Here is a 13,974-nt window from a genome sequence, read left to right as displayed (position 1 = left end):
GTGGTTGGCGCCAAAAGCTACAGACCCCGCAGCAGCAGGGACTTGGTCTCTTCCCTCACTCTGTTTTTTCGCCATTCGGAACGCTTGCAGCGGAGCTGAGCTGGCTTACAGATCCTGACAGAGTGATTGGATTTCCTGGGCATCGCTTTCCCCATTCTGAAGACTACAGACTGCTATGTGACTGTGTACACTGTATATAATGCCTGTGTATTTAATGCGCTGTGACTGTGTTATTTGAGAACATCATGTCTGAGCAACAGTCTGTGGTTTTGGGGGAGGGAGCCTTAAATGCATTGAGCGCTTGCAGTGGTTGTACACTGAAATTTGTCCCTGAGCAGATGGCCAAGGGGGGCTTATGTATTTCTTGCGCTGCTGTGAAACCCATGGGGAGTGAATCCCAGAGGGTAGTGCTATCGGAACCTGCGTGGGCCAAGTCCCTGGTCAGGTCTGTTAATGCTTTGGTGCATTGCTGGACAGGCAGAGTGATGTGCTGGTAACTTCCCCTAGACCATTGCCATTATCTCAGCAGTCCTCTGGCTCCTTGCTTATTACAGGTCATACAGGATACTGCTAAGGGAATCAGCAGGTTTAATTACTTGTTGGACAAGTTTGATGGTGATTCTGTGGGGACCCCTAAAAGGTCTTATTCAGTGCCATGTTAGCTGCTGATGAGGAAGGAGAGTATTCAGACATTCCCTGGGAGCAGGGTGTTGATTCTGAAGAGTCCTCAACCTCAGGGGTGGAGGATTTGATTACTGCTGTTAAACAGGCATTGAATTTGTCTGTGGAGGATAAAACTCCTGCAAAGGGTGTTTTTTAAGAGACAGCGTAAAGAAACTGTTACTTTCCCTGCAGACGAGGGGTTACAAGATTTTTAAGCCTGTACCCCATACCTGAGGCGCATGCTGACCTCTGGAAAAAAGCCTCAGTGGTAGATGCTTCTGTGGCACGTTTGTCAAAAGCCACTGTGCTACCAGTGCAAGGGGGAGCAGCGTTTAAGGACCCCGTAGACAAAGAGCTGGAGGGTAACCTCAAGGCAATATTTGAAGGGGTGGGATACACCCTACGCCCTCTGATTGCTTCAGCCTGGGTCTCTAAGGCCATGATTGTGTGGGCCAGTGATTTGTGCACTATTTTACACGCTGACCCTTGTGTGTTATTGCTTGCGGAGAAGCTTAAAAGCAGCTGCAGAGTATGTACTGGAGGCTGAGGAGGAAGCTCTCAAAATGGCTGCCAGAGTTTCCACAGTGTCTGTAAATGCCAGGAGAGTGTTCTGACTTAAGGCTTGGGAGGCCGATAATGAGTCTAAGAAAGCCTTAGAGATATTAGCTTTTAAAGGAAAGCTGTTATTTGGTTCTGAACTAGAAGAGATTATTAAGCAGGCCACAGGTGGCAAAAGTACTTTCCTGCCTGCCCCCGCAGCCAAGCAGACATCAAGGTTTTCTGCTTTCAGGCCGTCCTTTCGGCCCTCCCCTAGAGGAGGTGCGTCCTTTCGGGGGCAGTCCTTTAGGAGAAAGTTTCAGTCCTCCAGGGGCAAGGCCCCAAAGTCTAAATTTGGTTCCTTTCATAAGAAACCAAACACAAAAGGAGAGGACAAACCCTCCGCATGACTGCCAAGGGTTTTGCCCGGCGGGGGTCAAGGTGGGGGGACGTCTGACACTGTTCAAAGACGCATGGGCAATGTTAGACCGGGATTCTTGGGTATTAGAAATTATAATCCAGGGTTACAGAATTCCCTTCAAAGGTCTTCTTCCAAGAAGATTCATTCCCACACCAATACCAAAGGAGGCTCGGCTCCGTACAGCTCTCTTGGGAGCGGCTCACTCTCTTTTAGAGAAGGGTGTGGTGATCCTGGTCCCCAGAGCGGAGTGGAAAAAAGGCTTTTATTCCACTCTGTTTTCTGGTGCCCAAACCAGACGGGTCTTTCAGACCGATTCTCAATTTAAAGTCATTAAATATCCATTGGTGGGTAGACCATTTCAAAATGGAGTCTCTATGGTCAGTGCTGCTAAGCCTGGACCAGGGAGAATTTTTGGCTTCCATGGATGTCCAGGATGCGTACCTTCATGTGCCTATCCACCCAGAACATCAGGCTCTATTGAGGTTTGCGATAGGAGACCTGCACTTGCAATTCCAGGCGTTGCCCTTCGGCCTGGCCACAGCGCCAAGGGTATTCACCAAAATAATGTCTGTAATGGCGGCTGTGCTTCGACTGAGGGGAATCACAGTGATTCCATATTTGGATGACTTGCTGTTCAAAGCGGAGTCAGCAGACATGTTGAAGAGTCACTTGGCAGAAGCCATCATGTTTTTTGCAGGCTCACAGTTGGCTTTTAAATTCACAAAAGTCTCAGTTGGTGCCGTCACAGAGACTCCAATTCCTGGTAGTTGTTCTGGATACCCACCTACATCGGGTATTTCTACCAGAGGCAAAGGCCAGGGATCTGGCTGCCTTGGTCCAGGAGATCCTCGGGTCTCAGAGCACATCAGTATGGAGGTGCCTTAAGCTGCTGGGGAAGATGGTGGCGTCTTTCGAGATGTTGCAGTTCGCCAGGTTCCACTCTCGAGTGTTCCAGTGAAACATTCTGACAACTTGGTCAGGAAATACTCAGACCATGAAGTCAGAACAAATAGTGTTGTCTTCAGAAACTCGATCCTCCCTGAAATGGTGGACGGAGGTGGATTCCCTTCAGTGGGGTCGGTACCTGCAGTCCTGGAGCTGGCTGGTAGTCACTACCGACGCCAGTCTCAGGGGCTGGGGGGCAGTAGTCTTGGACCTGCGTCTGCAAGGCTTGTGGACCTCAGAGGAGTCTGCCTTGCCGATCAACATCTTGGAACTGAGAGCTGTGTGGAAGTTGATTTCTCTGGCGGGAGGAAAGATTACAGAGGCTCCCTTTAAGGATTCAGACCGACAACGCCACAGCTGTGGCATATCTGAATCACCAGGGAGGCACACGCAGCAAGCTGGCTATGTGGGAGGTGTCCCGAATCTTCTTGTGGGCGGAACAGAAAGCATTATCAGCAATATTCATACCAGTAGTGGAGAATATAGAGGCCGACTTCCTGAGCAGGGAGGAGCTGATGGAAGGGGAATGGAGCCTGAACCCACAAGTATTTCACCAGATTACACTGAGGTGGGGTACTCCGGATGTGGACCTGATGGCATCCAGGTTCAACCATCAGGTACCCAGGTTTTATGCCAGGACGAGGGATCCACTGGCAGAAGCAGTGGATGCCATGACTATCCCCTGGGAGGGGAAGCTGCTTTATGTTTTTCCGCCAGTTCCAATGCTGGCAAGAGTGTTGAAAAAGATACAGGCCCAGGCAATTCCAGTGATTTTAGTGGCCACAGATTGGCCAAGGAGGACCTGGTACTCGAGGCTTCAGAGATTGTCTGTGGACTCGTGGCGTCTACCTCTGAGGTCAGAGCTTCTAAAACAAGGACCGTTCAACCATCTGGATTCAGCTCTATTAATTTTGACGGCCTGGCTGTTGAAACCGCTATTTTGAGGAATAAAGGGTTCTCAGAGGTGGTGGTTAACACTATGATTAAAGCCAGACAGTCAGTGTCTTCTGCAAATTTTTATAGGGCCTGGAAGACCTATATTCGATGGTGTGAAAGACAGAAGTCACACACATCGCGCTTTAAATTGGCTAAATTGTTGGAGTTTTTGCAGGAGGGCTTTTCCTCCGGGTTAAGCCTTCAGTCACTCAAAGTGCAGATCTCGGCCTTGTCAATTTATTTCCAAAGAAGGATTGCATTATTACCGGAAGTACAGACCTTCCTGCAAGGGGTGTCCCGATTGAAACCTCCCTACAAACAACCAGTAGCACCATGGGATTTATCTCTGGGTTTGGAGTGTCTTCAAAAGGCACCTTTTGAACCATTAAGGTCGGCTGACCTTAAATTCCTTACATGGAAACTGGTATTTTTGTTGGCAGTGGCGTCAGCAAAAAAGAGTATCGGAGTTGGGAGCATTGTCATGCAAGTCTCCCTTCCTTATATTTCATGATGATAGGGCTGTCCTTCGGACAGTACCCCAATTTTTTACCAAAAGTAGTATCTGCTTTTCATTTAAATCAGGAGATAGTTCTGCCTGTGTTTCAACCCCCAAAGGGTTCAAAGAAAAGGGACAAATTGAGGAATTTGGATGTTGTGTGCGCATTGCGCATTTATGTGGACAGAGTTAAGAGTGTCAGAAAGACTGATACTTTGCTAGTTTTGTATGACATACACAAAATTGGTTGGCCTGCTTCTAAGCAGACCATTGCTAGGTGGTTGCGCTCTTTTATAGCGTTTGCATATACTAAAGTTGGTAGGCCTGGGCCGGCCAGGATTAATGCGCATACCACCAGGTCGGTTGCCACCTCTTGGGCAGTTCGACATGGGGCAACAGCTGAGCAGGTTTACAGGGCTGCCACTTGGTCATCTGTTCATACCTTTGCCAAATTCTATAGGTTCCATGAGTTTGCGTCGGAGGACGCATCATTCGGGCGAGCAGCGATGAGAGCTGCAGACCTGAGCGTACCCACCCAAAGGACCGGCTCTGGAACGTCCCAGTGTTGAGCTGTGTCACCAGGACCATTGAAAGAGAAAAAGGGATTTTTGTAAGAACTTACAGTTCGAATCCCTTTCTCTGATATGGTCCTGGTGACACAGCGATCCCTCCCTTAAGCTCAGTAAGTATGCCAGGTTCATGATGTTTCATGTTATATGGTTAAAAGTTGTTTTTGAAAAATGTGCATATAATGTGTGCAGGCGTTTGTACTGAGTTAATGTATTCCAGTGGCTTTGAAAGATTGAACTGAAGAGTCTGGGATGCAGTAGGGGAGGAGCCTACCCTCTAAAGCTTTAGGATAGGTGCCTGGCTCCTACGGACCCTCCTACATCCCAGTGTTGAGCTGTGTCACCAGGACCATATCAGAGAAAGGGATTCGAACGGTAAGTTCTTACAAAAATCCCTTTTTTTGCCGGTCTTATTTTCCCCGCTATTATCGCATCGCATGTGCACTTTTAGTGTCACACTATGCGTGCGATGCGATATTACTAATCAATGGGGTTTTTTGCCGGCTATTATCGCATTGCATTGTTCAGCACACATTTTATGACACTAAAACGTGTAATGCGATGCAATATTACTAAATAATGTATTCCCTCCTATTGTAGGTACCCCCTATTATCCATACCACCCCATACTAACCCCCCCAGTATCCACACCACCCCATAGCATTGCAAGCGCAGCGTTGGCCCACTATCCATGCCAACCCGAAGCATGGCGAGCGGCGGCGGAACGCGTCCTCCCGTCCTTTTCATACCCCCACTATCCACGTCGGCATGGAGTTGATATTATACAGTGTGGCGAGCCACCGCAGAAAACATGTAAAGTAATCCACGTCCCCTCGCGGGGCACGCTGCGCTCTTCGGGCTCGGTGTCTCGCTGCGCTCGCCACACTATATAAAATCAACTCCATGCCAACGTGGATAGTGGGGGGTATGAAAAGGTCGGCAGGACACGTTCCGCCGCCGCTCGCCACGCTTTGGGATGGTGTGGATACTGGTGTGGTTTTAGGAACACATTCACAGCATCCATACAACACATCTGAGACAGTAATGTGGACACGTTAACGTTCAACTGTAAATTTAGTAAGAACTGATTAAGATAAATAATACGGAATAAATATCAACAGCAAAAAGAATGATTAATTATAAGAACAATCACAAAAACAAATAATATGAACAATATAATTAAAAAGAAGCAGAAAAAAAAGCGAAGCGCTAAATGGGCACTGCAGTATCCTTTGGCTGGAGGCTCAATGCATACAAAATGCACTCGAAAGGCTTTACTTTAGCAACACTTTTCCTCCACATGAACTCCTCAAGGTAGGAGGTCAAATACTGCCTTGCAGTGCCACGGTGCTTTTTGTTCATCCACTTGGTGGCCCCCCACATCCGTTCAATGTTCTGGGTATGTACCCCAGATTCAGGGTCTACAAAGTTATACTTATGATTCACCCTGGCGTGTTCGTAGCCGGCCGCTACCAATTCATCCATTTTATAGGCTTGCCAGCAGTCACTATAAAATATAGATCGATCCTTGGGCAATATGCGATGTAATGGCAGCCATCAGTGTTGGGGCGTCTCTCCGGTCGACGGCTTTCATGAAGCAGGCCCCCGACTCCCTGCCACCGAACACCCACTGCTGTGGCAACATCCTCCCCACGGAATACTTGCATTTTGTGAAGAGGGTCTCGTCAACCTCCACCACAAGTCCCGGTCCTATCTGTGTTCGAGGCTGTGAAAGGAGATCATACGTGCAAGCCTCCCTCATTCGTGCATTATACTGCACCGTTGAAATGCATACATCAGTACTATATGCATATAAAGTACTGGGATCGCATCACACGGCACTAAAACGGGACATGCAATTTCCTTCCGCAAGAGTACGTAGGTAAATTGGGCGCGCAACTAACCTATAAGTACCCAACTCGCAAATATAATATTCGCCAAAAATATAGACCAAATTAGACAGAACCATGCACAGATCATTGAAATCTGTGCATGGTTCTGACTTTAAAATTTTGTAAAAGTTAAAAGTAAAAAAAATATGGCGTGGGGTCCCCCCTCCCGAGCATAACCAGCCCGGGCTCATTGAGCCTAAAATACAGGGGACAAAAAGCGTAGGGGTCCCTCGTATTTCTAAAACCAACACTGGACTCTTGGACCTGTCCTGGTTCCCAAAATACAGCAGACAAAACTGGGGGTCCCCCCGTATTTTGGAACCAGCTCCGGGCTCCAACAGTGTTATGCCACAGCAGGGGGACACTTTTTACATAATGTCCCCTGGTCGTATCATGCTCACCGTGGCTGGTCATCCCTGGACAGGGTACCTGGGGTCCCCCCTGTCCCAGGCTGAAGCCCGGGGCTGTGCGGTGGATGACGGCCTGATATGTTAAAATCCCACAAAAAAATATTGCTTTTTACAGGTGAACTACAAGTCCCAGACTTGTAGTCCACCTGTAAAAAGAATGTTAAATAAAAAACACCTACACTGAGAACAGTACAATTTTATTACACACATATTCATTTTACACCAATATACTTACACCACCAGGCTCCAGCACTGACTCCCTACTCCAATGCAGGCTCACTCCACACTGACAGCGGGTTGAGCCGGCTTCCTCCGTCCCCGCTAACAGCTTCTATAACGCTGTCAAAGCGCTATAGAAGCTGTTAGCGTGGTTGGCTCTATGCATCTCCATGGAGAAGCTTTCAGCCAATCAGGTTCCAAAATATGGGGGACCCCCAGTTTTTTTTGTTCCCCATATTTTTGGAACCAGGTCCGGGGGTCGGGGGGACCCCACGCCATTTATTTTATTTTTTTAACATTTATTAAGACCGAACCCATGCACAGATCTCAATGATCTGTGCATGGTTCTGTCAAATTCGTCTGTCATAACCTGGTCTATTTATTTGATGATTTTTAGTAACGTTTATCAAAAATCACATTCCATTAAATTTGCGAATTGTATACTTTATAATGGGAAAACATATGGATGCAATTTGAAGTGTTACTAAAAATCGCCAGTTCTGAATGTGCGAATTTGCGGCAAAATTTATTCCCTCCCCCCGCAAATCGCATCCTATAAAATGTGTCATTTGCTAAAATAATGGGACTTCAAAAAAAATGGCAAAAAAAAAAAATCACATGCATCTTTTGTTACTTGATGTTTGGTACACATCTTCTGCGTTAGAGAATCTTAAGGTGCATACAATCTGTATGCACAATATTGTTGATCCAGGACACTGGAAAGTTCAATGGAAATTGTTGAGAAATATTGTTTGCTGTACACATCGTCTAGTGTGTGTGTGGGCCTTTATTTTAAACATGTTACTTTGTTCCTCATGTATAAAGATTTCAAGACCAGAAACTTTTCATTAAGTTTGAAATAGTTTATTTATTAAAGGACCAAAACAGTTTTTTAATTCAACTTTAGCGGAACATACACATCAACCAACATTGTAAATTTGTACACAAATTGCTTTCATTCCTATGGGTTTTTTTTTCATGCCATTAATTTATCTCAACTCGGAGGGATCGCTGAATGTCATTATTTTTGTCCCTGTGGCCACTTTAGAAATCTCATTACACTATAAATATCACTGAAAGATGATATACAAATCTATGTGCTAGATGGTATGCTTTATCTGTACTGGATTCATACACGAACCATGATGGTAACCTCATGTTGACCTTGGTGTAACCATCAGCCGCTTGCACGTTAATTAATCATCCAAGTTATACTGTGAAATCAGTCTGCTTTCTTTACATTTGTATGATTTAAGGTGCCCATACATGCACCGATCCCGGCGGTGCGATGCTATGCGATAAGATGCGCGCTCCTGCGGCATCTCATCGCACAGTACAAAAAGTATGTGCTGCACATACTTTTTGTACTGTCTTTTTATCGCATCTATGCGATGCACTAGGCATGCGATGGATGCTAGTTTAGCCCAGAATGCACGCCGGGATTGGTGCGTGTATGGGCACCTTAACATCTTAAATTGCATGTCCACACCACGGAGGTAAATTCTTTTAAATATTTTTAGAATTTAAACACATTTTGATTTGATGTCTTTTTTTATGTTTTGAATTTAACCCCTTGAGTGGTGGGTTTTGCTGGGGCAGGACAAACCTACCAGGGCAGGTTTGTCCTGCCCCAGCAAAACCCACCACAGGAATTTGGAAGCCTCCCCCCCCCCCCCTCACCTCTGCTCCGGCGTTAGTAAGCCAGAGCTTCCCTGCGCTGTCCGTGCTGCCTTAGCCACCTGCCAGTCACATTCAGCAGTGACGTTGGCGGCAGGCTGGGGGATGTTCACGGCGGCTTGGGAGGACTTGGGTGCCTGAGCTCCTCAAACCTGCTGTTTTGAGCTACTTTCAGCTCAAAGTCGCCCAGTGTGTATGGGTCTTTAGCATGAGGCAGTCATGTACTAGGCAACATAAGGACTGATTGTTGAACAGAGGAAAGGGCATTCTCTGGTTTGTCCTATCAGCAGTTATTTTACAGACAACTAGTACTCTAAAATGTATATTATTGTATATCCTTAACAATTATGAAAGCGCTAGCAATTCAGTATAATTACTAATAAATAATACTAACAAAATATTTAAAGCTCCTGTTGGATTTTAGTTGTGTGTGTGGTCAAAAAGTTCAGCTTGTTAGATCTGTTCCTGATGATAAAATACAGGAATAACTCACCATGACTTTCCCTTTTGTAGTAAGGTATTATTTTGTATGTTAGTCCTGGGTATGCCGTATTGCAGGCTGTAACAATATCCGGGACGGTGGTGGCAAAGCCCCATCTAAAGGTGACCACACACAGTGCTATTTTTACCTTGCGATGCACGATCCAGTGTACATCAAATTACAATGTACAAAAATTATGTGCGGCATGCACTTTTTGGAATAGATGTGATCTAGTCCAAAACGCATGGTGCTCATTGCACGGTGCATAGGCAGCCTTATCTACGTCAAAATCCTCTGATCGTGGCTGGGGATGACCACGGGGATCATGTTGAAGCGGCAGTAATCTTGCTGAGGTCCATGCTCACCAGATACACTACAACCCATTTTGCATTGGTTGTCAGCAGTTTCAAAAACAATGTTAAGCAGCTGTGATTGCAGTGGAAAGAAAACAAGAAATTTAGTTTAACCACAGACTCTTATAATTCAACTTTGCAGTCCTTTCTGTGTATCAGATAACACATAAAAGTAAAGAAGTAAAGATCTACAATGAAAGATTCAACACCATTTTGTTATTTTGTTATATATATATATATATATATATATATATATATATATATATATATATATATATATATATATATATATATGTACAAGTCCAATCGGCACTCACATATAAAAGGTAAAAAATGTCTCCGGTGCCCTCAATGCAACCACCATTCCGGGGTCACCACATAGAAGTCCACTTCAGCGGCACTCAAGGAAAAGTATAACGCTTCACTCAGCTGGTTGTAATCAACGTTTCGAAATCACTTTATTTCGTCATCAGGATATATCCTGATGACGAAATACACTAAAGTGATTTTGAAACGTTGATTACAACCAGCTGAGTGAAGCGTTATACTTCTTGAGTGCCACTGAAGTGGACTTCTATATCTATCTATCTATCTATCTATCTATCTATCTATCTATATATATATATATATATATATATATATATACACATATATATATATATACATATATATATATATATATATATATTAACTTAAAAAATAATAGTAATAGTTTTTTTTTTCAATAATACATTTTATTGGATTTATATAACAAAATACATGGTACAAAAATCAGAAAGGGATGGGAACGGGAAGGGGAGGCACACAAATGAAGTAAGATAAGGCAAATTTTTGGTACACAAAAAAGAAACTACACTTGCCCAAGAAAATAATATCACACAGTATTTAAAGACCAATTTTACAGAACTGCTTAATTTACATTTACATGTGTTCTGGGAAAAGAACAATGTTTACTTTTACTTATTGGCCTAGAAGTCTGAACTGCAGGGACAATCAGAATATTTGGCCCAATGACTAATAAACATATATATATATAGATAGATAGATAGATAGATAGATAGATAGATATAATATATGTTGAGGAATATACTTTACCATCATTTAATAATAATAATAATAATAATAATAATATTTATTATTATTAGATGTTAAAATATTTTAATTTGCATCAGAGTGGCCATTTTAAAATACCAGTATAACACAATTTCTAGTTAAAATTTAAATATAGACGAGTGCATCTGAGGCTCATCAATACACAAACTATATTGTTATTATTACAAGAAAAAACTTTTATTACATTTTATAAAACAGCGTGAGATGACTTATCAAACGGCGCACATTCTGAAAATGGACATTTTTGGAGTACCTGTTATACAATTCATTTAATTATCAATAATCTCACTGATCCATTTTCATAATAGGCACCCTTCTGCACCCAAACCTAATTAATGACAATATATATAAGATTATATATAAAATATATTTTTTTAAATATATACAACATAATACATCACATCAGAGTAATACACAGTTTAAAATTACAATCTACAACAGATTTTTTAAAAATCGCAAGGACATTTCACAGAGCAATCCCAAAGGTGGGAGAGAAATGACAATCATATTGCACCATGGCTTGATGGGTCTGAGTGTGTGGGGCAATGCAAGGACGTGTGTAGGGATATCTCTGTCCAACAACTACAATGTCTAGTAGAACACCAACCCAAGACGCCCAATTATTCATGGCAAATCAATTCTAATGGATTTAAAGGAATGGTACTATGATCACATCCTTCCTTTAAACTATTCGTAACCATGAAATGAAGGATGTGATATAGTACCAGGATAGGGGTGGTAACCGGCCATTTCATGGGAGTGTCAAGAAAGACGCAAGAGGCATGAATAGTGATAAGAAGAGAAAAAATATTGCGATATCAATTTGTTGAACAAAGACATAGAATGTGCATGATTATAAAACTTTATCATTTCATTTAGTACATTATATTTTAGGATTTATTGTTAAATTGTAATTTTTATTTCAGTACAGCTGGAGATGGGGAACAAAAGCTCTGTGACGGAATTCATCCTCCTTGGATTTCCATCTCTTCACTCTGTCCAGATTGTGTTATTTTACACGTTCTTTGTGTTTTATCTATCAACCCTTACAGGAAATGTTCTCATTATCCTTGTAACCTCAGCCAGCACTGAGCTCCAGACCCCCATGTACTTCTTCCTCAGCAATCTGTCTTTCCTTGAGATCTTTTACACATCCATCACCATCCCGAATATGCTTCTTAATTTCTTACTAAAGAATAATTCCATTTCTTTCTCTGCATGTTTGGTCCAGATGTACTTTTTCATTGCGCTGGGCAGCATAGAGTGCACATTGCTTGCAGTCATGGCTTTTGACCGATACATCGCCATCTGCAATCCACTGCGTTATGTCACAGTGATGGGCACTTCTACATGTGTAATGTTAGTCTGCATCTCCTGGATGAGCGGGTTCACCAACTCCATGGTCCACACTCTATGCACCATCCACCTCAACTTCTGCTCCTCCAATATTATAAACCAGTTCTTCTGTGACATCCCCCCTTTATTAAAGTTGGCTTGTGGCAGTACATGGCTTAATGAGATTGTTCTCTTCATTGTTGGAGGGGTTTATGGACTCGGGTCTTTCCTATTAACAGTAATATCTTACATTCATATTATTTCCACCATATTGCAAATCAAGTCAAAAGAAGGACAACGAAAGGCCTTCTCCACGTGTACATCTCACCTCACTGTGGTAACGTTATTCTTTTTAACCTCTTTCTCAGCTTATTTAAAACCTACTTCTAAGAACTTATTGGAAGAGGAGAAATTGGTTCCTGTGATTTATGCTGTAATCACACCGACACTGAACCCCATTATATATACCCTGAGGAACAAGGAATTCAAACACGCTTTAATGAAGATAATGGGTCATGAATGCAATTTACACTAATTCATTAACATATATGTGATGCATTGTAATATTACACATAGATGATTTCTAAAGGTAAATTGTTACCGATGCTTTAAAAAATAAATAAAATAATTATTATAATAATAAAAATAAAAATAATAATTTTGTTTATATGTTGTTTTTCTTTACTAGGATTCAAGGTGCTTTACAGACCATTCATTAAGGGATCGGGATTGGTGGGATCCCGGGATTTGGCCCCAAAATTGCCAGGATTGATACAATTTACACTAATGCAGTGGTGTCAAACTCATGGTCCCACAGCTATTGTGGAACTACATGTCCCAGCATGTACTGCCACAGATTTTATATAATGGATTGCTAAAACTGTGGCAGAAGATGCTGGGATGTATAGTTCCACAACAGCTGGAGGGCCATGAGTTTGACACCACTGCACTAATGCATTTATCAAATATGTGATGTATTGTAATCAGGGCCGGATTAAGCCTTCGGGGGGGCCCGGGGCACTTTAGACAGGGGGGGCCCCTCCTACTTGTCAATACTGGCCGCAAACTGCATGGGAGAATATAACACTGTCAAAACACAGAATAAAGGCAGGATAAACTTGGTCAATGGTTAACCGCAGGGGGGATTAATATAAACATAACGCCGTGGCTCCCGATGCTCAGCACCGTTAATCATTGTCACATTGGCAGATAGGTGAAGCTGCAGCACTACCCATCTCCCATGCACAAAACCTTTAGCTAAAAATACATGCCAACCACAGGGGGACCTTGGATAGAGTGGGGCCCAGGGGTACTGACCCCCTGTGCCCCCCCTTAATCCGGCCCTGATTGTAATAATACACATAGATGGATTTCAAATGGTAAATTGTTACTGATTCTAATAATCATTTTGATTATATGTTGTTTTTCTTCAATATGATTCAAGGTGTTTTACAGACCTTTTCATAAGGGCAGACAATCCTGGGATTTGGATTGGCGGGATCCCTGGACTTTTGGGATTAGATTGCTCTGCTGCTGTCACCACCCACTCGCTCCTGGAGGCACCGCCACTGTCTGCCCATCCATTTAATACCCTTTTCACACCAAAAATATGCAGGGACTTACCTAGGAATATGGTCCATGAATGGTTATCCCGAGTGGGCCTATTTCACACCAGCCTAGTCCTTGCATTTTCTGGTGTGAGGTGGGAGAGAAACCCCCCACTTGCCACTCGTAATCTATGGTACAAGTATTAGTTTTCACAGAGTTTGCTGCCTCATTGTTTTTAGACCTTTTTGTCATATGTTACTATGGTAAGAGTCAATATTTGCAGTGTGGATTCTTCTTTTTCAAGACTTCTGCAAGTCATCCTGGCATGCTGTCAATCAACAACTGGGGCACATACTGTCTGATGGCTTCCCATTTCCTA

At 43.2% G+C, this 13,974-nt stretch overlaps 1 protein-coding gene across 1 annotated transcript; it reads left to right on the top strand.

Moving 5' to 3' along the window:
• The first annotated feature begins 8,230 nt into the window (after positions 1 to 8,230).
• On the top strand, positions 8,231 to 12,582 carry LOC146041592 (olfactory receptor 5V1-like). The gene is made up of 2 exons (XM_083161539.1): positions 8,231 to 8,236; positions 11,644 to 12,582. The coding sequence occupies exons 1-2, from the start codon at positions 8,231 to 8,233 to the stop codon at positions 12,580 to 12,582; spliced, it is 945 nt and encodes a 314-aa protein (XP_083017665.1).
• Positions 12,583 to 13,974: the final 1,392 nt, after the last annotated feature.

Source organism: Crinia signifera, chromosome 19 (genome assembly GCF_055691185.1).
Source record: "Crinia signifera chromosome 19, ASM5569118v1, whole genome shotgun sequence".
NCBI classification, from domain to species: Eukaryota; Metazoa; Chordata; class Amphibia; order Anura; family Myobatrachidae; genus Crinia; species Crinia signifera.
The sequence above is the reverse complement of the archived record's forward strand: the minus strand, read 5'-3'. Positions and strand labels throughout refer to the sequence as shown.